A 22819-nucleotide genomic window follows, 5' to 3' on the forward strand; every position below is an offset into this window, starting at 1 on the left:
CCCAAAGTGTCACAGGCTTATGCCCAAAGTGTCAGGCAAACAGGCTTAGGATTTGAGCCTGTATCCAAAAGAGAGAAAATGAACTGTCATCATCCAGGTGTCTTAGGTATGTTTGATGTCTCTGCCAGTTAAAGAATTTTAAAACGCAGGAGAAATCTTGAATGCTCTGTGTAGTAACGGAGAAATCTCAAATACATCAAACAGGAGCAGACAGAGCGGTGAATTGAAGAAAAGTGTTTACTGGGGTGAGAAAACCCACACAAACAGCAAGACACACAGACAAAGACTTTTTGCAAAAAAGAGGGAACACTCTAGAAGCCAAAAATCCAGTTTCTTCTAGACAGCTGGCATGTTTTAAGTCTCTGAAGAGTTTTCCTCCCCTAATTTAGGGTCAGTCAGTTTGAAAATAGGTAGGACAGCTGATTGGTTCCTAACTCTTGTGTAACATATCCTGATCCAGCCTGCTGGTGAAGGAGGAGAAGGAGGAGGAGGAGGAGGAAGAGGAGGAGGAGGAAGAGGAGGAGAAGGGGGAAGGAAGAGGAGGAGGGGAAGGAAGAGGAGGAGGGGAAGGAGGAGGAAAAGGGGAAGGAAGAGGAGAAGAAAGAGGAAGTAGAAGAAAGAAGGAAAAGAAAGGAGGAAAATGACAAAAAGAGGGAGGAAGAAGGAAAGAAGGAAGGAAGGAAGGAAAGAAAGAAAAAGAAAGAAAGAAAGGAAGGAAGAAAGAAGCCTACAAGCCTTTTCTTTTGAACTACTAGGCTTTTGTCTCCAGTCAGCTGAGGGAGGAAGAAGCCAGGCATCTTGGAAGTCCACCATCTTTATTACCTAGGCCCCTCTCCCTATCTGTTTGCCTACCAGGGAATCTAACTCCTAGTCCCCCAGAAAGAGGGAAAAAGAAAGAGTTACACTTTCTGATTTAGAACTCTGAAAAAAAGCAACTGCATCATAGGAACACATATAACACATAAACACATATAAATACTTCTCTGGTATATTATATCTCAGTAAGTGGGAGCTTGTTCTTCCTACTGCCTTTTGTTTAAGGTATGTCATGTTTTTTGATGTTTCTGAAGCAGATAGCTTCTAGAGGGATAGTTTCCTGTCCAGGTGATTGACAGGCCAATTTGGATGGATTCTTAACAGTGGAGACAACAATATGTTTTTGTAATCATAATCTTTTGTGCAATTTATAATGTTATGTCTCTACCCAGGGTCAGAGGCACAACTCAGATCCCATTTTGTTTATCTATTTATTTTTGAACAAAAAAAGTCATGTAATAATGTAGAGCAAAAAATATTAAAGAAGCTCTCCGCGAGATCGCCACCATCATGGACACAAGCCGCGTGCAGCCCATAAAGCTGGCTAGGGTAACCAAAGTGCTGGGCAGAACCGGTTCGCAGGGACAGTGCACGCAGGTGCGTGTGGAATTTATGGATGACACCAGCTGCTCTATCATCCAAAACGTCAAAGGCCCCGTTCGAGAGGGTGATGTGCTCACCCTATTGGAGTCAGAAAGAGAGGCTCGGAGGTTGCGCTGACCCTGCTGCTGGGTCCTGGATATCCACCACTTAACCCATGGAATGACCTGCAACTGTTAAATAAAGCATTTGTATTTAAAAAAAATATTAAAGAAAACATTTAAATAAATTTATAATCTAGACATGTGTCAGGGTTTCTATTGCTATGATGAAGCATTATGACCAAGGCAACTTGAGGAGGAAAGGTTTATCTCAGTTTACACTTAAAGGTAACAGACCATCACTGAAGGAAGTCAGCATAGGAACTCAAACAGAATAGGAACCTGGAGGTAGGAGCTGATGCAGAGGACATGGAGGAATGCTGCTTACTGGCTTGCTCTCCATGGCTTTCTCAGCTTGCTTTCTTATAGACCCCAGTGGATGGCACCACCCAGAATAGGTTGCACCCTCTCCCATCAATCATTAATAAAATAAAAGTCTTACAGCTGGATCTTATAGATGCATTTTTCTCAGATGAAGTTGCCTCCTTTCAGATAACTCTAGTTTGTGCCAAGTTGAGATAAAACTAGCCAGCACAGATGACTCCTTGTCAACTTGACACACCAACACATCACGATTAAGCCACACCCTTTCCTTTCTTATTCGTTCCCAAGATCTCATGTTAATAGGAACATCACAGTATAAAATGTTTCAAATGTTAAGAGTCCTGTAGTCTTTACAAATTCAAACGCTTAAAAGTCCAAAGTCCCTTTAAAATATCTAGAGTTTCTTCTTGGTGGTCATCCCTTGGCCACTGGTATCTCCAAATTTTCTGGGATCCCTTACTGCAACTGGGCCTCGCTTTCACCAATAGTCTCTTCTGGGTTCTCTTCAGGGACTCCAGCCTTGTCGCATAGTTACGTAACCCTCAGGTACTCTCCATGACTCCTTCATCTCTTTAAAACCTGTACCACCTGGACAACACACATACTACCAAGTCCAGTTGCCGGCTTGAGCTAAGCCTTGGCAACTTCTGGACCACAGCTTCTGTGTGTTGATCCTGAAGAAATACTTCCCAGAAGACTTCACCTTAGCGATAACAGTCTCTTCTTAAACTTTTATTTATTTTATGTATATGAGTGTTCTATCTGCATGTACACCTGCATACCACAAGAAGGCATCAGATCACATTATAGATGGTTGCTGGGAATTGAACGCAGGACCTCTGGAAGAGCAGACAGTGCTCTTAACCGCTGAGCCATCTCTCCAGTCTGCGACAGTCTCTTCTTAATCTCAGGTGATTCTTCATCCTCAGCTGACCAGATACGGCAGAGTCTTCATACAAATTGCTCAGTAAAGTCTTTGCTGCCCTCTGAGACTGCCCAAGCCAAGCCTCTATCATCTGTACTGTCCTCAACGTTCTTACCTTCCAAGCTCATGGAGCTCTCAACACTCAATGGCTTTTCTAGGCAAAGTTTCAAAGTCTTTTCACAGTCCTCCCCCAAACAACATTGTCAGGGCTGTCACAGCAATACCCCACTATCCTGGTCCCAATTTGTCTTTGTTAGGATTACTATTGCTGTGATGAAACACCACAATCAAAAGTAACTTGTGGAGGAAAGAGTTTATACCACTCACAGTTCTATAGAACAGTTCATCATCAAAAGCAGTGGGGGCAGGAACCTGTAGCAGGAGCCATGGAGACGTGCACTTACTGGCTTGCTTCCCATAGGTTGCCCATCCTGTTTTCTTATAGACCTCAGCACCACCAGGCTAGGGATGGCCCTCCCCACAATGGGCTGGACCCTCCCCAATCAATCACTAATTAAGAAAATGTTTTACGGCCAGATCTTATGGACGTATTTTCTCAATTGAGGTCCTCTTTTTTCAGATAACTCCAGCTTGTGTCAAGTTGACATAAAACTAGCCAGTACACCAACCATGCTTCATTGAGAAGAAATAATCATCTCTTGAGGGGTTTCAACAAATACCTGTTGGCGCCACCTTCCTCCTTTCATATAATATTTTAAATTATAAGGAGGAAAGATTGTAATGTTGTTTCTGTCCTTAAAATTAGAGCACTACTTCCACTAATCTCTGTCCCTCTATCTTCCCTTCTCTCCATCCTCATCCCTGCCCCCACCACACAGGACTCCTTTCAGTGCGAGCACTCCATCACTGAACTACATCCCTAGCTGAAGGTAACATTTAAACTAAAATTGAAAATAAGAGTAAAACACGCAAATTTTCTCTCTATCTCAAACTCCCGCTGACAGGTGTCCATAAAGAGGTGAAATCCAGCCTCCCCCACCACTCTCCTCTGCTTGGATTAGCTAACCCTTTCAAAATGTCTTGCTTTTTCAATCTACTAGTGACTTCAGCACTCAGTCTTGGAAGAGCGTATTTATGTCCCTTGGGGGTCATTTCATAAATATCTGACACAAACAAGCCAATCAACATCCCTGGCTGCCACGATGACTCAGCAGTAATTCACCCTTGCCCGGTTGGTGGTTTCTGTAAATGCTTGTTAATGGCTTCACTGGGGTTGGGCTGTGGGGCTTTGAGGAAGACTTTCCAGCCTCCCTTCTCTTTCTGGCAACATAATTAAAATGCTAGATGAACTCAGAGTGAGAGAGCCTGCCAAGCTAGAAATGGTGAAAGTACTTATTATTATCATTCTCCACATTATTATATAAAAGTGCCCAAATTATCTTGGGTTATCTTAGGCCTTTTAATAGCTGGCTCATTTAACTTTTATATGTAATCTAACATTTTCCTAATTAATGGGTAAACTTCTTGGGAATATATCATTAATCTCAGTGGATCTCCTGCCTCCATCAACTCTAAAGCTAAGAAGACTGCTCTTGGACAGCATCTGAGGCCTATTGGGGAGGTTTATCTGCTTGCTGGAGCCCGTTGCTAAGTCTATGGGTTCATAGACATCTTTTGTTCTGCAACTCTTAGCAGTTCACATAACCTCTTTGATGGTGGAACATGTCCATTTTGAGTAACTTGAATGTGTCACTCATATTTGGTCCAGGATAAACAATTTCTTCTTTTCAAGTAGAATTGTTATTTTGTGTTGACAGCTTTGAGGTGATATATAAATTATGTGTGTTTGTCTAAAATGTTCTGAACTTTCCATTAAGCCTTCCAACAGGGCCAGGGCCTCTCAAAAGATGGGGATTTCCTCAGAGGGAGACATTTACTAAAATCTTGGATAGTACTTTGGTACAAAATTTTAAACATGCACGTTTCTTTTAATGACCATAATTTAAAAACCAATTCAGTTTGTTTCAGATTTAGAACTTTAAAAGATGCTAAGGACTTAGCTCTGTGTGAGGAAGTGCTCCATAACCAGGGACAGTTCACTAGGGAATATTTGTAGAGTGGATGATGGCCTAACTACAGTCTTAAAATTGTGTCAAACTTATGCCAGCTACCACACATTGTGATGGCGTGACACCCCCTTGTCTAAGGTTAATTGGCTGAACAGTCACAGTCTAGTTGGTAACTGATGTCAACGCTGAAGTTTTGATATAAGCCATATATGCCACTGTGGAGGTTTGAATGCAAATAGCCCTGTAGGCTCAGAGTTAATGGTACTGTTTGGATTTGAGGTTCCTAAAGCCCACACCATTCCCGGGTAGCTCTCTCTCTCTCTCTCTCTCTCTCTCTCTCTCTCTCTCTCTCTCTCTCTCTCTCTCTCTCTCTCTCTCTCCCCTACCTTCTTTCCTCCCTCCCCCCACCCCTCTGCTTTGCTTTTGTGAATTAAGATGTCTGCTCTCAGTTACTGCTCTAGGGCCATGCCTGTCTGCTTGCTGCCATGCTCCCTGCAGTGATGGTCATGGACTCTAATGCTCTGAAACCAAATGCTGCAAAGAAATTCTTTCTTCTGTAAGTTGCTTTGGTCATTAGTGTCTTATCACAGCAATAGAAAAGTAGCTAAGACAGGCATACACAGATGACTCCTGACCTCCACATAGTACAGAGCAATCTGAAATTGGGCATATTTGCAGTCCATCAAGACAGAGACGTGGCTGTTGTCTAGGTAACAGGTTTAGTGGGCAGGAATGATGGAGGCCTTAGGAGCAGTTGTGTGTAGCTTGTTTAGATTTGAGGGCTTGCAGGAGTGATCTGGGGTTCACTAAGACATTGTGATTTTGCAGGCTTAGGCAGGCCTTGAGGATCTTCATGTTCAAGAAACTTCCATGTATGAAACTGCTACAGGCTCTACTGTGAGCAACATGAGAGGGGCCTCATCAGACCATCTGGATACCTCTAAGTATTCAGGGTACTTAGAAAGGGGCCAAGGTCATTTTGTGTGATAGGCAATGCTTTGTTGTTTTCAATTGTTTATTTTCAAAAAAGCCCCAATAATTTGCAGGGATTTTTTTATATCCTCAATACTCATCCTTTAATCGTTACATGTGTTACAGATTCTCCCAGACTTAACTTGTTTTGTTGTTGGTAGTACTGCTTTAGCTTTGTTTCCAGTCTTATCTGTTAAATAGAGATATTAAATTAGAATGTAGGCCACTTATCAATCTCACTTTATTGTGGTTATATTATGCCAAGAAATCTTTTTTTTAATTTTTAAATTTCTTTTTATGTCAAGAAATCTTAAAGATACCCTCTGAACTCAGAGATATGCAAATAATAGGAACCAATAGAAAAGAATGAACATATTATGGGCCCTTGTAACCACATTGTCCCTATTAGAACAACCAAGATTCTAAATAGATGTGTTCTTCTTCAGTTGCTGTTACTCAAGGGACTGGGGAATTCCTCTACAACTCAGTACTGTTTATGCCGCTATCCTCATGCCTGGGACTGAACTCAGGACTTTACATTCTGCCACTGAGTTGTATCCTATCTGGGTGCTTAATCATCTTCTGGCTCCCAAGTTCAGTGTCCACATCTGGTGTCTTGGACTGCTAGTCTCTGATGAGGAGAGGGCTCTCTAATGTCCTTGGAATTTTCTCAAGGACAAACATGGTAGTATGATAAGCAATGGAACACAATACCTCTCTTCCTGATGCTGGCTTATGCTCTCTGGTCTGGTGCAGTTGGTTGTGGCCATCACTATTCTGTGTTGTTTCTTTTGTTTCTACTCATTGATCTATGTAAATCCCATGGGAAGGGTTTACCCACAACCCTTCCTGTACCGCACTTTCAGAAATACCACCACTTCAAGCATCATAGTTGGTGAATTCTTTTAATCTCTCTCTCTCTCTCTCTCTCTCTCTCTCTCTCTCTCTCTCTCTCTCTCTCCCCCCTCTCTCTCCCTCTCTCTCTCTCTCTCCCTCTCCCCCTCCCTCCCTCCCCCCCCCCTCTCTCTCGTCTTATTTAGCTCACATCTTTGAAGGCAGACATCCAAATAGGGTTGTGCAGTCCCCGGTGAGGGTTCCCTTTGTGCATACAAAAGCCATGTGTGCACTTTGTGTGTATGTATTGTCCATAGCCTTTCATCAGAGAAAGCTCTAGAAAACATTTTGAGTTTACAGAGCTAAACATTTAGGCGAACAGGTCTAGAGTAATTCTTTTGGGCCCTGTGTCCTCTGAGGGAGGCCATTTGCCGTATGGACCCACCCTTGGAAGCAAAGCTTGTCCTTTTCCTCTTAGTCAGAGGCTATAGATATTCTCTATTGGAGCAGTACATCTCGTTGATGGCCCTCTCACCTGAGCCAGACTCCTGACTCCTTCTGTGGGGTTTACATGGTCTCAACTGTAGGGACAAACATTTTCAGAGTGCCTACTGTCTGCTCCCTCCTTCACATGCCTCTCATCCTTACTGTTGACCAGTCTGAAAGCCCCATCCTTATCAGAGACAGCATGCTTCACCATCCTACTGTCAGGATTGGCAGTGGTTGGGTCATGATGTGTTGTACACACTTCACAAACATGTCACAGATATGCTTTGTTTATAAATGGCTCAAGGCTTGTTTTGACAAACTATAGGCTTGTAACATCAGCTACTTCTTTGATCCAACCATGTCCCCAAACTGTTGAGTAGCCTTACATTAGTCGCTTTCTGCATTGTTGTGATGACAACAAGCCTGACAAAAGAAACTTGAGAAAAGACAGTGTTTTTTTCTGGCCCCCAGTTGGAAGGTACAGTGCCAATAATGTATTTTTGGCTCCCACTGTTCATCGTGGCACAGTGGGTGTGACATCAGGGTGTGAGGCAGCTGGTCACAGGCATGACGCAGAGATAGACAAATGCTGGAGCTCAGCATCAGGATTGGTCTTTCCTGATCTGTCAAAGAAAACTCAGTGCTTTAGGGCAGTGACTGATCTTCCAGAAGTCCTGGGTTTAATCCTCAGCATTCACATAGTGGCTCACAACTGTTTATAATTAGATCAAATGTCCTCTTCTGGTGTACATGCAGACAAAACACCCATATACATAAATAAATTTAAAAAAATTCTCTGGAAATACTTTCACAGATATGCATAGAGTTGTGTCTCCAGTTGATTGCAAATTCAGTCAAGTTGGTTATGAAGCCCTGAGGCATTTCTTTTTCTATAGTATAGGATGCCAAACATTTCCCTTTTGCTTTCCATCAGGGACCCTAGCTCCTGCTACTTCCACACTTGATGAGAGCCCATGTGGAGTTAGCCTCCCTCAGACTCCTGTTTCTCCTATTTGCGGCAGTTTTTCTCCTTGTCTCCCCTTCTTGTCCTTCTACCTCTTGAAGCAGTAACAACTCTCATTGTCATCAGACTTCATGGGCCTTCAAGATCCCTATGTACTTCCACCAAAATCCTCTGCTTCTGAGAAATTAACTGGGTGGCCTACACTTCAGTTCACTCCTAAATGCTACTCAAAGGTAGCAAAGACCCTGCAATGCCAGGCATGCTGTCCCCTCAGGCTATCTCCATTTCAACTGCCAGTCATGGGTCTAGAGTCCCACTTTAGGCCACAAGCATGGCTTCTAATGAGAGTCTTCTGCTACCTGAGTCATGGTGGAATGTGGAAAGGTACATTAAGCAAATCCACGCAGAAGGGCGGAAGGGATTAGAAGGACAAATGCAGCACAGTAACCTGCTCTTTCTACACCAACCCCAGTCTTCTATGAGACAAACAAACCAGGACCCCATGCTCATTCTACCATTCCCTATCGTGACTCAGTGGCCTCAAGAATACTCTGACTTTACAAGTTCATTTTCACTAGGAAGCATACAACCCAGGACTTGCTAAATAAAGAGTTGTAGGAATCAGGGTCCCAAGTTGAGGTTCCATTGTCCCCATGGAGCCAGGGTGAGTCCCTTACTGCATATATCAACATGTTTACCAAGCAGAAAGCTCCCTTGAACTTCATTTTCCAGACATTTTATGCAATAACTATTGGTTAAATCATTGATCTCTAGCATATCCCCAGTGGTTGAGCTTGGGAGACTAAAGATCCAGCCCTCAGCATGTGTGGGCTGCTCTGGCTGCCAGCCCCATCCTGAATTATAGTCAATTCGTCAGCATAAACTCAAGCGTGGTATGAAGGCTTGCTGGGAATAAAATGGGTTTCTGATCCCCCAGGAAATTCTAAAGGTGTTCGGAGCTCTGTGTCTGGAACCTGGCAAGCACTTTTTTATTAAACCATACCCTCTAGTTGTTTCCCTAGCTGTGCGCACACCTGTTTGCACAAGAGTTGTTTCAGTGAAATAATTCTTGTAGAAATCCTGGCAGGTAGAGCAGACCTCTTCCAATCTCATGTGCATGCACTATCATTGCTAAGTGGGTATCACTGCACCCCAATTTGTGTCTCCACAGTCTCAGGGATTCCTGGCAGAAACTCTTTGTTTACACCCATTATTACCACCATTCCAGTCCAGTATCCTTTTTTTGTTTGTTTGTTTAAAGTGAGGCTGGAGGGGCAGAGTTGGGGCATTGTATGTGATAGGCAAATGCTGTACCACTGAGCCACACTTTTCAGTCACTATGGAGTCAACCGACTGTTGACTGTTAAGAATTTTTAAAAATAGATGCTGTGCCTTGAATGGTTTACCTCCATCACAAGTTACGTTGAAGCTTAATTTCTTAATGTCACAGTACTAGGAGGTCAGTGGGACCTAGTAGCAAGAGTTTGAGTCATGGAACAGAGCTCTCCTGAGTAGACTAATATCAAGTCATGGTAGTGAGTTCTTCCTCCCAGAAGAGTGATAACTTGACCAGGTCTCTGTCTGAAAGTGATCTGTCCTTGTCTGTCCTCTCTTTTGAGTCTGCTTGCTCACTTGCCCTTCCACGTTCTAGCACAACTTGAGGCAGTATAAGGCTCTTGTTAGAACCCATGCCCATGAACTGCCTGAGTAGTGAATTGAAATGATCTATACATGATCTCACATATTCTGTTATAGCAACAGTTCTATCCATATGTGTATCTAGAAACCCACATGTGAGAGAGAACCCCAGGTGTTGAACATACAAAAAGCAAGATGACACTAAATTTGTTAGGTCTTGGCACCCTTATGATCCAGGCACACCATACTGAAGAGCTTGAATTTCACCTTGGAAGGAACAGAAGAGCCATTCAGAGATAGCTTCATTTCTGCCATACCTGGGACATGGCTCAGAGCTCAGGAAAGTCCCTGTCACAGACACGGAGCCATCTGTAGGATGAACCGATCCCATGCTGACTCGGGGATGCACCTATTTTTGTTTTTTCTGTTCTTAACCTTTGATATGCCATTAACCTCTTTGATCTCTCTTCTAGTACCAGGAGCAGCTGGCTATCTGATCCCTGGGCAGGCGGTCCTGGGTTGTATAATAAAACACTCTGAGCAAGCCATGGATAGCTATTTAGGAAGCAGTGTTCCTTTGTGGTGTCTGCTCCGGTTCCGGATTCCAGGTTCCTGCTTGACTTCCTGTCCCGACTTTTCTCAGAGATGGACTGTGACCATGAGTTGTAATGTGAAACAAACCTTTCCTCCCCAGTCGATTTTAGATGGTATTTTATCACAGTAACAGAAACCAAAGTATGGCCTAGGTGTCTCTCAGTCCAGACTTTCAGAAGTCTGGTAGTCAATTATTACACTCTTGTTTTTCCATTTCCATCCAGAATGAATATTTGCTGCCTAGGAATTTAGAGCCATAACTGTAGATACCATGGCTGTTAAATAACTCTTAAAAAGCTAGACACCCCGCCCCCCAACTACAATGCTGTCCATCTTGCATGTTTGTGGAAACTAACACTGTGACTTACACTGAAGGAAGGGGTTGATGAATGAATGAGTGCCCTCAGGTGCAGATGTGTGCTTGGCTAAGGAAGTTTTACCAGACAGCGTGTCACTGACATCATAGCTTGGGTCAGAAAGAACAGAGACCTCCATGTTTTGTCTCAGACATGACAAGAGCTGAGGCAAGCTTGCAGCTGATGAAGGGTTACTGGTGGACACTCATGTGTTGCAGCGTCGTGTGTGGGTATGTCCTGAGAGCACCTTTTCCTTTCTCAAATATACATCTGGCATTGCGGCATAATTACGCGATTGTGCCGCCCCTTTCACTAGACAATGAAGTCCTTGAGGGTGGGGAGAACCTTTGATTATTCTCTGTGCTGCCAAAGCCTGGCACAGAATCCCTCACATAGTTTGAATTATGTAGGGGGCAGAGGAGGAATGACTTAATGGTGTGTGTGTGTGTGTGTGTGTGTGTGTGTGTGTGTGTGTGTGTGTTTGTGTGTGTGTGTTAGGCAGAGTGTGCCGACAACTTTACAATGCCATCAATGCCATCACCTTCTTCCTTGCTTTTGTTCCCTCCTCCCATGTCTCCTCACTTAGAGGTACCAGAGCAGGCATCACTTGATCTATTTTGGTCTTTGTGTCTGCCAACGCATACATTATCCGGCTTTAAAAAGAGGTGGCTATTCCAAAGACTGGAATGAAATGTTCTTTTTGGATGCCTAGAGAGCTAATTATAGGATTAAAAAAAATGCCCTAACCCCCACCCCCACAGCAGGAATTATGATGCTTCCTATTTTTTAATGTAAAACATGAAGTTGGCATAATTGACTGCTGCTCTTAATGCCCTCGTACATTACAGAGCCCCGTTTAAGATAAACGATTTCCGAATGCCTGATGAGGCCACCTTGGAAAGCCTCCGTGGAATTAATGTATTACAATATATTCAAAGCATTGCAAGTCTGGGCTTGCTTTGATGTTGTTTTTATTGTCACCATTGATGGAAATATAATTTCATATAAATATAACATTGCTGATGGGCTGTACTCCACCCTGACTTAAACCTCACACAGTAATTCAAATGCTTATCTAGCTCAAATGCAAATGAGCAGTGGAGTCATAACGCAAGTCCTTGGAAATGCTTATTGTAAAGTATGGTATATACCCAGTGCCACAAGCAAGGGCAAATGTAAGGGAAGCATAGGAGGGAGGCAGGAGAGAGAACAGAGGCACAGAGAGAACACGTGCGTATGTAAGTACAAGCTTTAGATAACTATAGGCATCCATAAAAGGGAGGTTTAAAAATCTTCCAGCTACAGCAAACAAAAAGCATTTATTGAGACACATGCTGAAAGCCAGGGTCAGTGGTGTGCACTTCTCTTAGCTTTCTGACACTGTTACAGAATATGTGACATCATCAGCTTAAAAACAAACAAACAACAAAGCAGGAAAGGGTTATTTTGGTTCGCAGTTCAGGAGGTTTCATTTTATGGCTGCTTGGCTCTGCTAGGTTTGGGGCTGCAGCACGGTGTAGATCATCACCTCGTGGCAGTTAGGATACGAAAAGAGGAAGGGCCAAGGTTCCCAATATCGCTTCAAGGGCATATGTCAGTAGCACTAGGCTCCACCTTCTAAAGGTTCTACCAATTCCTAATTGTGCCACAGGATCACTAACATGCCTTCATCACAACATTGAAGAGTCAAATCCTAATGGCACCTGTGATCCCAGCCATTCAAGGGGACAAGGCAAGAATATCATTTGAGTACAAGAGCCTGAGGCTGGTGTGAGTAATGTAGTCAGATTCTGAGTCAGGACATGCTAAGGGTCTGGAGATGTAGTTCGGTGAGAAAGCATATATTCTCCTCCCTTCTATTAGCAGTCTCTGACATCTCTCTGGCGCCCCTTTATTCCTATGGGAAGGAGCACCACACAGAAGGAATGCTAACGACAGGTTATGCTTGTGTTCCTATAATGTGCTCTAAGCTCTCAGGCACTTTTCAAACCAATTCTAGGACGTGTGTTCAGCATCTCCATGTCACAGGAAGAGACTAAAGCAGTACTGCTTGGGCTGCGTGGCTGTTCACGGAGATGTGGAGGCGGGCCTTGACCAGGGTGGAACAGGAGCCCCAGTGTCTACTTCGTTGACTTCCCTGCCTCTCAGGTGGAGGAAAGGCTGCAGAGTTCTATGGCCTGGGGTGAAGGGCTGTCTCTAGTAGCTCTTTACTCCACACAAGCTAAGCATGGCTTCCTACAGTGAGCTGTTCCCCGGCCTCTGTTTACCAAGTCCTACCACTCTCTTCGGAGCTATTCTTTCTGCATCCTGGTCCTGCAGCAGCGCTCCAAGTTGCCATGACTCCGGCGCCTGCCATGTTCTTCTCCGGTCCTTGCAGCATCTGACTTGGTTTGCTGAGTAAGTTGATTGCTTGGGCTCCAGCATAAAGCTCTAGACCTCAAAGTTTTCCACGTTCCCTCTCAGCGAGGCAGAATCAAGCCCGTGACTCTGTTGTCCAGCCCCAGTATACTCCGTAAATGAGTCGGCCAACCTCCTTGTTGTCCAGTTAGACAACATGCATGCCTGTACCTTTGTTCCAACAGTAACTTTGCCAGTGACACAATCCCCGCCTTCCACCTTTCTGTTACCCGTCCACCCAAGCACTGGCACGACTTCTTCATCTAGTTCTGTTTCTATTCATTCTCCTGCTCCCTTTCTGTTGCATCTTTAGCGGGCAGGTTGTTGTACGATGGAATACCTGCATGCTGTCTTTAGTACTACTCTCATCACCTCAGGTAAGGAAGAAACTGCGTTCCAATCAGTCTGGAAATCACATCACATGTCTTTTGTGCTTCCTGCACTGGGACCTAGCAGAGCCCAGACTCCCTGTGAATACTCAACAAGAGCTAGCTGATTATTATGACTAGATTCCAGTGTAGGCAGCCGAGCGGTACCAACATTTAGTTGCTATCATTCTCAACATATCAGCTGTGCTCTTGAAATCTATTTGGGGTGTGCAGGCCTGGCCAGAGGCTGCCTACCTGGGGTAGAAGTATGCTGTACTTCCCAATCTAGGGAGCAGAAATTTCCAGGACCATGTGAGGGCAAAGCTGAGTGCCTAGGGGGCAGTGCTGTGTGGGAAGAAGCTAAAAAAACGTGTGAGACAGAGGAGGTGTGACAAGGCTACTGCAAGCTTCTCAGGAAGACTCGACTGTGCAAAGGCAGCCCAGAGCTCTGAGCTCAGTGGTGGCCAAGGAAGTAGGTGGCTGTCCTGCTGGAACCTAGACTGCTTCCAAGGGAGAAGAGTCAAGGTCAGGGTCAAAGATGACTGCTCCTCCTGGCCCCCACAGCCACCACCCTTACCCTTCCTACCCTCCCTTCTGTTATAAAGCACAATCTGAAAAAAATGCAATTACAGTAGCCTGTTCAAGGCAAGAACAACCGACACCCTGTGTATACAGCACTGTGGTACCCAAGCAGGCAGGAAGTAGATCAAGGGTGCACACCCCATGCTCAGAACTTGACCTTCAAGACCTGGAGACTTGATGCTCACTCAACAAATGTGTGCAGCCACTGGGCTCACCACTGGGCTAGACCCATGAATCTCCTCTTCCTCCAACTGCTAACAAGTCTGCCCTGCTTGGAGGAAGGTGGGAAGATGGAAGAACGTGCAAATGAAGGCTGAAAGGGAAAGAGGTGGCTTTTTTTCATAAGAAGTCTTGTTGGGGTGGGAATTGCATTTCCGGTATACAAACTTTTTCTTTCTTTTTTTTTTTTTTTATACAAACTTTTTCAAACATCATCTACTCAGACATATTGGAAGTCAGCATCCTTCCGAGAGGGTACATTGTGGTGGTGTTCTTACAGATTATAACACTCTTGTTGTTTTAGTTTTTTTTTTTTTTAATTTTTATTACATAGTCTGAGTTGGCTTTGAATTTACATCCCTCCTGTTTCTGCCCCGAGTGCTGAGGTTACAGATAAAGGTCCCCCTAATAAGCTTATGAAATTTAACAAAAACTCTTTTTTTTTATACCACCATCCAAAAAGCCCAGTCTCCTCTTTTACCTGCTCCCTTTGCTGCCAACGCAATAAGCCTGCGCTGGCAAATTCATAGCACATCTGATGATTTGCAAGCACCTGCTCTTGGGAGTCGTTTATTGGGTCCCATTGGCAATTCCCTATTGGCAGAAGGCCCTTCCCATGCAGCCATGGTCCTCTTGTTAAAGCACCATCAAAACTCTAGAAACTGCTTTCTTTTCTTTGGGTGCCACAGTGCTGTGTGCATTGGATGGGAACTGTTATTGTCTTAAATATTGTTTGGTGCTTTCCTAGAAGTGGGGACATTTTTTTTTCTAGCCCTGTAAGGGATGTGGCACTGTCGCCTTTGTCTCAACCCCAAACTACTTGACAATGGTGCTCTTACAAATCACAGAATGGCCCATGCTATCTTTATTTGAAGAACAAACAACTTGTCTGTCCAAGGATATTTTCCCAACATTGAAACTGATGGTTAAAGTCCATGCAATTAAAATTCATGTGTTAAGCTGTATAGCTGTTAGAATACAAAGCTGTGGTCTGCAAGAGGAATCCCTGAAAGCAAGAATAGTTATCTGGGGAACTTTAAAAAAGAATATTGATATCTACTCCAGACCAGCCAAATAGATTTCTAGGAAGTAAAAAGATGACAATAGTTTTCAAGTCCCAAAATATAGTGATGTTTCATAACATGCCTTAAGAATCTGAAGCAGCCATTCAGTTCTTCTGTTTGCTAGTTCTTGTCAGGGGCACCAGGCACCCTAAGGCATGTGATTCTGTCTCAGAACTCTATATATGGTTTCCTTCCTGGATGTGTCAGCATCTAAATCTGTTGGCCTTGGAAAGAGACTTCAGTCCCATCTCAGACCTGCTCAGTAGAACTGCATTTCATAGGTTACTAGGGGACTTATGGGCATATGAGGCTTGAATGGGACTCTCCAAGATGATGTTTTAAGGGTTCTCTTGGCTTCTGCTGTTTTCTCACTGTGTCTGGTTGAACAGGTCTTTCTTCCATTCCCAAAGTCATATGTTGAAATCCTACCTCCTGCTGACTTTAGAGTGTGACTTCATTTGGAAACAGTGTCTTTGCAGAAGGGCAAACCATGATCCCACATGGCTGGTAAAATTATAGAAAATGGGAAATTTAGACACTGAGATAGGCCTACAGAGAAATGTCACATCATAATAGATGGCTATCTGTAAGCTGAATAGAGAAGGCTGGATCTTTCTGTGATTCCTCAGAGGGAACCCGCCTACAAACGCTGCTATTATTTGAATAGGGCTTGTCTGTCTTTCCAATCCACGGAGGAATTTAATCCCCAAAGCCTAGTGCTAATGGTGTTAAAAGGATGAGAATGTCTTCTGACTGTGGCTCTGAGGGAAGTGATTAGGGTGGATTAGATTATTAGGAGGTGGCCTTACTGACTTTTTTTTCTTTTAAACTTTTTCTTTTAAAATAATGTCATTAATTCTTTGAGAATTTCTTACAATATATTTTGATCATATTGCACCTCCTACCCTTCTCTTCAAATAGCTCCTTCCAGTACTATGAAAGCTAGCCACCAGGGAGGAAGCTTTCTGGCCAGTGCTAACCTGATTTCTCCGTGTCCTGTGACCCACCAGTGCGGCACATTCAAGAACAAGCTCTCATTATCAAGTTCTTGCAGGCAAACAAGAGAAATAACAGAGTGTATTGGGTTTTTTTGGGGGAGGGGGTTGTCCCAGGAAACCACTGACTAAAAACTCAAGGGGAAGTATGCCACACCCGGAACTGGGCTTTTTATTGGCCACGTGTGGCTTCTGGGACTAGCATAATCGCCTAAGTAGGGCAACTCCAATTACACTCTTTTATATGAAAGAAATATATGTGCACATTCAGGGCGTTTATAAAATGATAGGTTTCCATAGGACCTTTTCAACCCCCTCCCTCACCCTACACTGGCAGCTCTCTCCTCACTTGACCTTCCCTCCTCTTCACTCCCTCTGTGTTCTACCATGTCCCATCTCTTAGGATGTTTCTTCCTCTTCCCACCCACGATGCCTTTTGAGTTTTCTGGATTCTAAAGGTACTCCACATCAAACATACTAATCAAGTCAAAGATACTATGCTAGAATCCACATACAAGTGAGAACATGTGATGTTTGTCTTTCTGGATCTGTGTTACCTGTTATTCCCTGGTGACTTCATAAAGAGAGGGAGAGTTGTTTTGTTTTAGGCAGTTCTGTAACTTTATTTGACATTCAGCGATTTAGTTCTCATCCGCACTGACCGTCTGTAGATTCTTGAATGTGGTGACAGGTACGTAAGGTACTAATGTGAAGAGCTTCTGTGCTGAGTCCTCATCTTTATTATGTTTCCTGGACAAAGGTACTCGAATGCGATATAGAACATTCCTTATTCCTTTGGGCCAGACAGCTTTATTGAGCCTGGTGTCTATGGGCACATCTGGAGTCCCCATCTCCTTCATGGCAAATTTCTGAATTTCTTTGAGTGCCTGAGGAGCACGTTTCTTGAAGCCCACTCCATGGATGAACTCGTGAATGTTGATGGTGTATTCTCAGGTCACCACCTCACTGATGGCGGAACAGCCCTTCTTCTTGCCACCTGTCTTTGCAGGAGCCATTCTGTTGGGCCAAAGCGGGGAGAGGGAGAGTTAGAGAGATACATTTCATAGTCCTGCTATGATACAAATGTGTGTGTGTGTTATGTGGGATTGGGTTTGTGTGTGAGTGTGTGTGCATGTGTGTGTGATGTGGGGCATTGGGTGTGAGTGTGTTTGTGTGTGTGTATGTGTGTGTGTGTGTGTGTGAGAGAGAGAGAGAGAGAGAGAGAGAGAGAGAGAGAGAGAGAGAGAGAGAGAGAGATACAGAGGGACAGAGAGGCAGAGAGAGACAGAGACAGAGACAGAGACAGAAACAGAGACAGAGACAGAGACAGAGACAGAGAGAGGGATCCTTTGCCAGAGCCTGGGTCATGCTGCTTGAACCTGTGAGTTGAGTGAATGTCTTTCCACTGTGAAGTAGCCTACACAGGTGTTTCATTATAAGGAACAATAAACTGGTTAATATTAATAACTCTACCTCCAATTTCTATCTTCTACAACTGCAAAACAATAAATTTCTAGCGTTCAAAGCACTCAGCTTGTGGTAGTTCATTATAACAGCCACAGGAAACAAATATGCTCATGCTGCCTTCCATCTATTCTGTTGCCAAATGCCCTAAGAAAGAACCAGAATAGATCCATCACACCCTGTCATCCCTGATCTGCAGAGACACTGGCAGCCAGCCTAGAGATGGGATGCTTTGAGTCAGAAGCCCAGAGCTACTTCTGCCAACGACAGCAGGGCAATGACCAGTTTTCTCTGGAAAGCAGAGGGTTTCCTGGATAGCCACACAGTCCCTCCATTCGTCCTGAGCCCCTGCCCTGCTCAGTGCACTTTGAAGACTAACTGAGATTAAGGTTGTATGTTCTGGATACACTTGTAGACTGACTGGTGAAGAGGCAATCTTGGTAGCTCAATAGAGGGGGGCCACTGGTGTCATCTGCTCTTTTTTGTTGAATTGGCACATAGGTTTTTTCCCCCCTCTTAGTTATTGTAAGAATTGGCCTCTTTCCCCCAAACTGAAAGCCAGTGTCAACAATACATTGTATGTTCTTGGCATCACATTGTGTAGGAAAATAAAATAAGAGGTTGTGCGGGCTGGAGAAATGGCTCAGTGGTTAAGAGAACTGCTTGTTCTTCCAAAGGTCCTGAGTTCAATTCCCAGCAAACACATGGTGGCTCACAACCATCTGGTGCCCTCTTCCGGCATGCAGGTGTACATGCAGGCAGGGCACTGTATACCCAATAAATAAATAAATCTTTAAAAAAAACAAATGGTTGTGCAAAGGCCCCATCCTAGATGCTTCTCCAAAGGCAGTGGGTATGCCCTACTCCTTCAAATAGAGCTGACAGAATAGCACTGCCCATGTCCCCAGCTGAGCCAACCAAAATCATTCTCATGCTGAGCAAGTGAGGTACATTAATTTCAGTGATGGAGAACTCAGGCCAGGGGGAATCATGATAGTTCTCAGTGGGTAGGTGAGAGGAGGTACAGAAAGGCTTTGGGGTTTGCTCAGATGAATCGGGGATGTTGGATGGGCTGTAGATTAGACATTGCAGGAAAGCTGAGATGATTTTGTAATTGAGCATCTCAAGAGATGTCCACAGCAGGGGAGAAAAGGAAGGCCAGAGCTGTAGTTGGCAATACAGCTGCGTTTCATTTTAGCTGAAAGAGAGTTTGGCATGTATTTCTGTTGTGGGTGATACAATTGCCTTGCTTTTGTCCATGCTTAAACTTTCTTTCTTTCTTAAAGATTTATTTATTTATTATGTCTACAGTGCTCTGACTGCATGTATGCCTGCATGTCAGAAGATGGCATCAGATCACATTACAGATGGTTGTGAGCCACCATGTGGTTGCTGGGAACTGAACTCAGGACCTCTGGAATGGCAGTCAGTGCTCTTAACCTCTGAGCCATCTCTCCAGCCCATGCTTAGACTTTCTAACAGCATTCTCCATGAGGCTAGCCTCACAAGAGGAGGGAGCGGAGTATATTCCCAGGCTTTCCTTGCCCTCATGTTGCTTTCTCTGCAGGCCATGCCTGGAGACAAGTTTCCAAGGACATCCCTCCCAAGATAAGGAAGAAAGGAAATGAGACATTTATGGTGCATGCTGGGGAGAGTGTGTCAAATAAGTGTCAGCCTCAGTTTGTGAGCCACTCCACAAGCGTACCCTTGTGCTTCATGAACCCTCCAGTGTGCTCTGGCCTGTTTGAAGGTCTAACTCTCAACCTTGAACTACTTTCATGGTGATCAAGCCTCCGGCTTGCTTTATTTATTTATTTATTTATTTATTTGGTTGGTTCTTATTTTTTTAACGATACTTTAAAATGTACAGTTATGTTATAGACATTTTGAGACAAACATCTTTACAAACAGTTACCCCCTCTTCATGGTGGATGCATTCAAGTTTATCCATATTTGTACACATGTATACACAAGGTATCATTCTTTTAACAATAGTCACCCCCACTGTGCAATAAAACACTGGGACTTCTTTCTTCCATTTCAGTGTAACTCAGTACCTAGAAAATAATCTTTCTTTTTTATTTTTATTTATCTGTTTGTTTATTTATTTGTATCAAAACGGCGTGTCTCTACATAGCCCTGGTTGTACTGGAACTCACTATATAGACCTGGCTGGCCTTGAGCTCACAGAGATCTGCCTGCTTCTGCCTCCTGAGTGCTGGGATTAAGGCATGCACTACATGCCTGGCCAGGCCTCAGTTTTATCATGTGTCAGCTGGCCAAAGTTTTGGTAGGTAACAGCTTTTCTAAGTTCAGTTTCCTCGTGTCAAAAATGGGACCATGCTAACTGCCTCAGAAGGCTGCCTAGGGAACACTGGAAATGTTTGAATAATACCCAGCTCTCCTCTCTTCTCTCTCCTTCCTCTACAACTCTGCATGAGATGGGCACTACTCCTGGGCGAGCAGGACCACTCAGGATGAACTCTAATGTAACGTCTACAAGACTCCTTAACTTGTGCAGGATCAGATGCTCATATTAAACTTGTCGGACTCAAGAACTGTCCTGTTGTTTAACAATTACCAACCTGTGCTATTTTGTTATAGCAGCACCCTGGGAGCACTCACACACCTGGGGATGTGTTAGAAGCACACATCACTGGTCTGGCCCAGACCCGCAGGGGTGGCCCAAAGAACTAGGTCAACAAGCCCTCTAAGTGATTGTGGTGTACACTTTCTTCCCTTCTCTGCTGGCATTGGGAAAAGAACCTGGGAAGATCCATTAGCGTGACTCTGGGCCATTCCTCCCAGGACATTGTCAGATCACTGTTTTGAATTTTAATGAGTGCAAGGACTGGTTTGTGCTGGGAAGGTGCCATATTGGTATTTGATCCATTTCTTTCTGCAGAAGTAAATTTAGAGATTATTTATGTTTTTCTCTTTCCCTCTTATCTAAGTACCCAGTACGAAATGGACCAATGATAATCAATAACCTTTTATGCTGCCCTTAGATGACTTCTTCTCCACAGAAAGCTTGCCTGAGAGCAATAAATCCCTGATGGAGATGGCTCCTGTGATCCTGGGAAAGAGCTTCTGCAGTTGGGCTGGGGAAGCGCTGCCTGGCCTGCTCAGTGCTGCCTGGCTCTCCATCCTCCTCCACCCCTCTTGTTGTCCATCCTTGCCTCTACCCTCCTTTCTCTTTCAGACAATAAATCTCTCTGTGGCCTCTAACTAGTCTTGTAGGTTCCCTTCACCACTTAGTGGAAAAATAAGAATAATAATAACATGAGCACGCTTACCTCCAAGAAAGTATCAGAAAAATGCAGCTGTGAAAGAACACAGAAGTATTTTCAGAAAGATTGCAATCTATTGTGGAAACGTGGAAATGCTACTGTCAGGTGGTGCATGCTCACAGTTGCCAGGAGCAGGGACACAGCACGTGTGTGAGTGGAAGAAGTCCCGGGTCACTAGGAGGTAGAGCAGAAAGGTTGTGTTTTCTGTCAGAAGGAACAGGTTGGGTAAGCAAGTTTCGGACCAGCCAGTGTAAATTAATTTCAGCAATCCCTAGAGCTAGGAGAGACACATGGTGACCCGGAAGGCAGCAACCCTGATGAAGAAGAGAGTAGGGGCTCTGGATTGTGTGGACTGCATTGGAAAAGCAGGGGGAGATTAGGGAGGAGCAGGGGTGAGAGAGCCTGTTGAGCTGTATGGGCTAAGGCAAACCCACACTATGCATGCAGGGCATATGCTAGAACACCAGGGTTAAGAAGCTAGAATCTGGTGAATATAAAAAAGTAAACGCATGGCTCTTTAGTTCTCGAGCCTCTGTAGTCCACTAAGTCAACCCAGAAGGAAATTGAAATTGTTGTGAAACAAACCAATCTACCCTCAGACACACCCAAATCCCATGTTCCACAAGTACACACACAGAAATGAAAGGCCAAAAGTCAATATTCTAGGCAGTCAGGTATTTTCTTACTGCTCTACGTTCTCTCTGAGGGCCTCTGGGTAGAGATCACTATTTAAGGGCAGTGGTAAAAAGCTGTACACTAATGCTTTGTGCCGGGACAGCATCATGCACTGCAGAGGGCTTCTGCAGACATTATCATTTAGACTTAGAGATTCACTCACTGAACCTGCCACATAGTCTCCTCACTGCTGTACTAGGACTCTGAGGTACATTGCTCATATAGCTGTCCCATGGTTTAGTTAAAAACAGACCTACAACTAGAGTTCTGGTGGGTTTTGGTCATAGACCATATTGTTACACAGAAATTTTAGTAGAGTGTCCTGGCTAGTTTTATGTCAACTTGACACAAGCTAAAGTCATCAGAGAAGAGGGAGCCCAGGCTGTAGGCAAGCCTGTAGAGCGTTTTCTTAATTAGTGACTGATGTGGGAGGAACTAGCTCATTGTGGGTGGTGCCATTCCCGGCCTGGTGGTCTTGGGTTCTATAAGAAAGGAGGTTGAGCAAGCCAGGAGGAGCAAGGCAGTAAGCAGAACTCCTCCATGGCCTCTGCATCAGCTCCTGCCTCGAGGTTCCTGTCCTGCTTGAATTCCTGTCCTGACTTCTTTCCATAATGAACCGTGATATGGAAATGTAAGCCAAATAAACCTTTTCTTCTCCAACTTGCTTTGGCCATGGTGTTTCATCACAGAAATAGTAACCCTAACTAAGACTGAGAGTGTAGAAGAAAATTGTGATTTAGTGCCTAGGATCTCATAATTTGCAAAGTCATGTTGCAGAATGACGGACAGGCATCCTGAGAATTGTCATTAAGTAGTTTTGTTGTATGAATATCATAGAGGGTACTCACGTGGGATGAACAACCAAGCATCTACCTTATATGGTATAATCTGTATTATTAAAAAAAACTAGTTTGGCTAGGTGTGGTTGCAAATGTCTCTAATTCTAGCTATTGAGGTCAAAGCCAGATGGATCTACACAGTGAGGCCCTGTCTTTTTGGGAGGGAGGGGGCTGGAGAGATGGCTCAGGGAATTAGGAACACTTGTTGCTCTTCCAAAGGATGGGATAATGGATTTTAGCATCCACAGCAGGTGATTCACAAACACCTGTAACTCCAGCTCTG

General features: G+C 44.2%; 1 protein-coding gene and 1 pseudogene across 1 annotated transcript; one reads left to right on the forward strand and one right to left on the reverse strand.

Moving 5' to 3' along the window:
• Window positions 1–1319: 1319 nt before the first annotated feature.
• LOC127210233 (40S ribosomal protein S28-like) lies at window positions 1320–1619 on the forward strand. The gene has a single exon (XM_051169919.1). It carries the CDS (start codon window positions 1327–1329, stop codon window positions 1534–1536), a length of 210 nt encoding a protein of 69 aa, XP_051025876.1. The 5' UTR covers window positions 1320–1326; the 3' UTR covers window positions 1537–1619.
• A 15290-nt stretch (window positions 1620–16909) lies between these two features.
• LOC127210205 (60S ribosomal protein L31-like) lies at window positions 16910–17284 on the reverse strand (annotated as a pseudogene).
• Between the last annotated feature and the right edge of the window lie 5535 nt (window positions 17285–22819).

This window comes from Acomys russatus, chromosome 3, assembly GCF_903995435.1.
Source record: "Acomys russatus chromosome 3, mAcoRus1.1, whole genome shotgun sequence".
Taxonomy (NCBI): domain Eukaryota; kingdom Metazoa; phylum Chordata; class Mammalia; order Rodentia; family Muridae; genus Acomys; species Acomys russatus.

Coding starts and splice junctions, on each gene's coding strand:
- LOC127210233 (XM_051169919.1), top strand. CDS start 1,327: ATGGACACAAGCCGCGTGCAGCCCATAAAGCTGGCTAGGGTAACCAAA.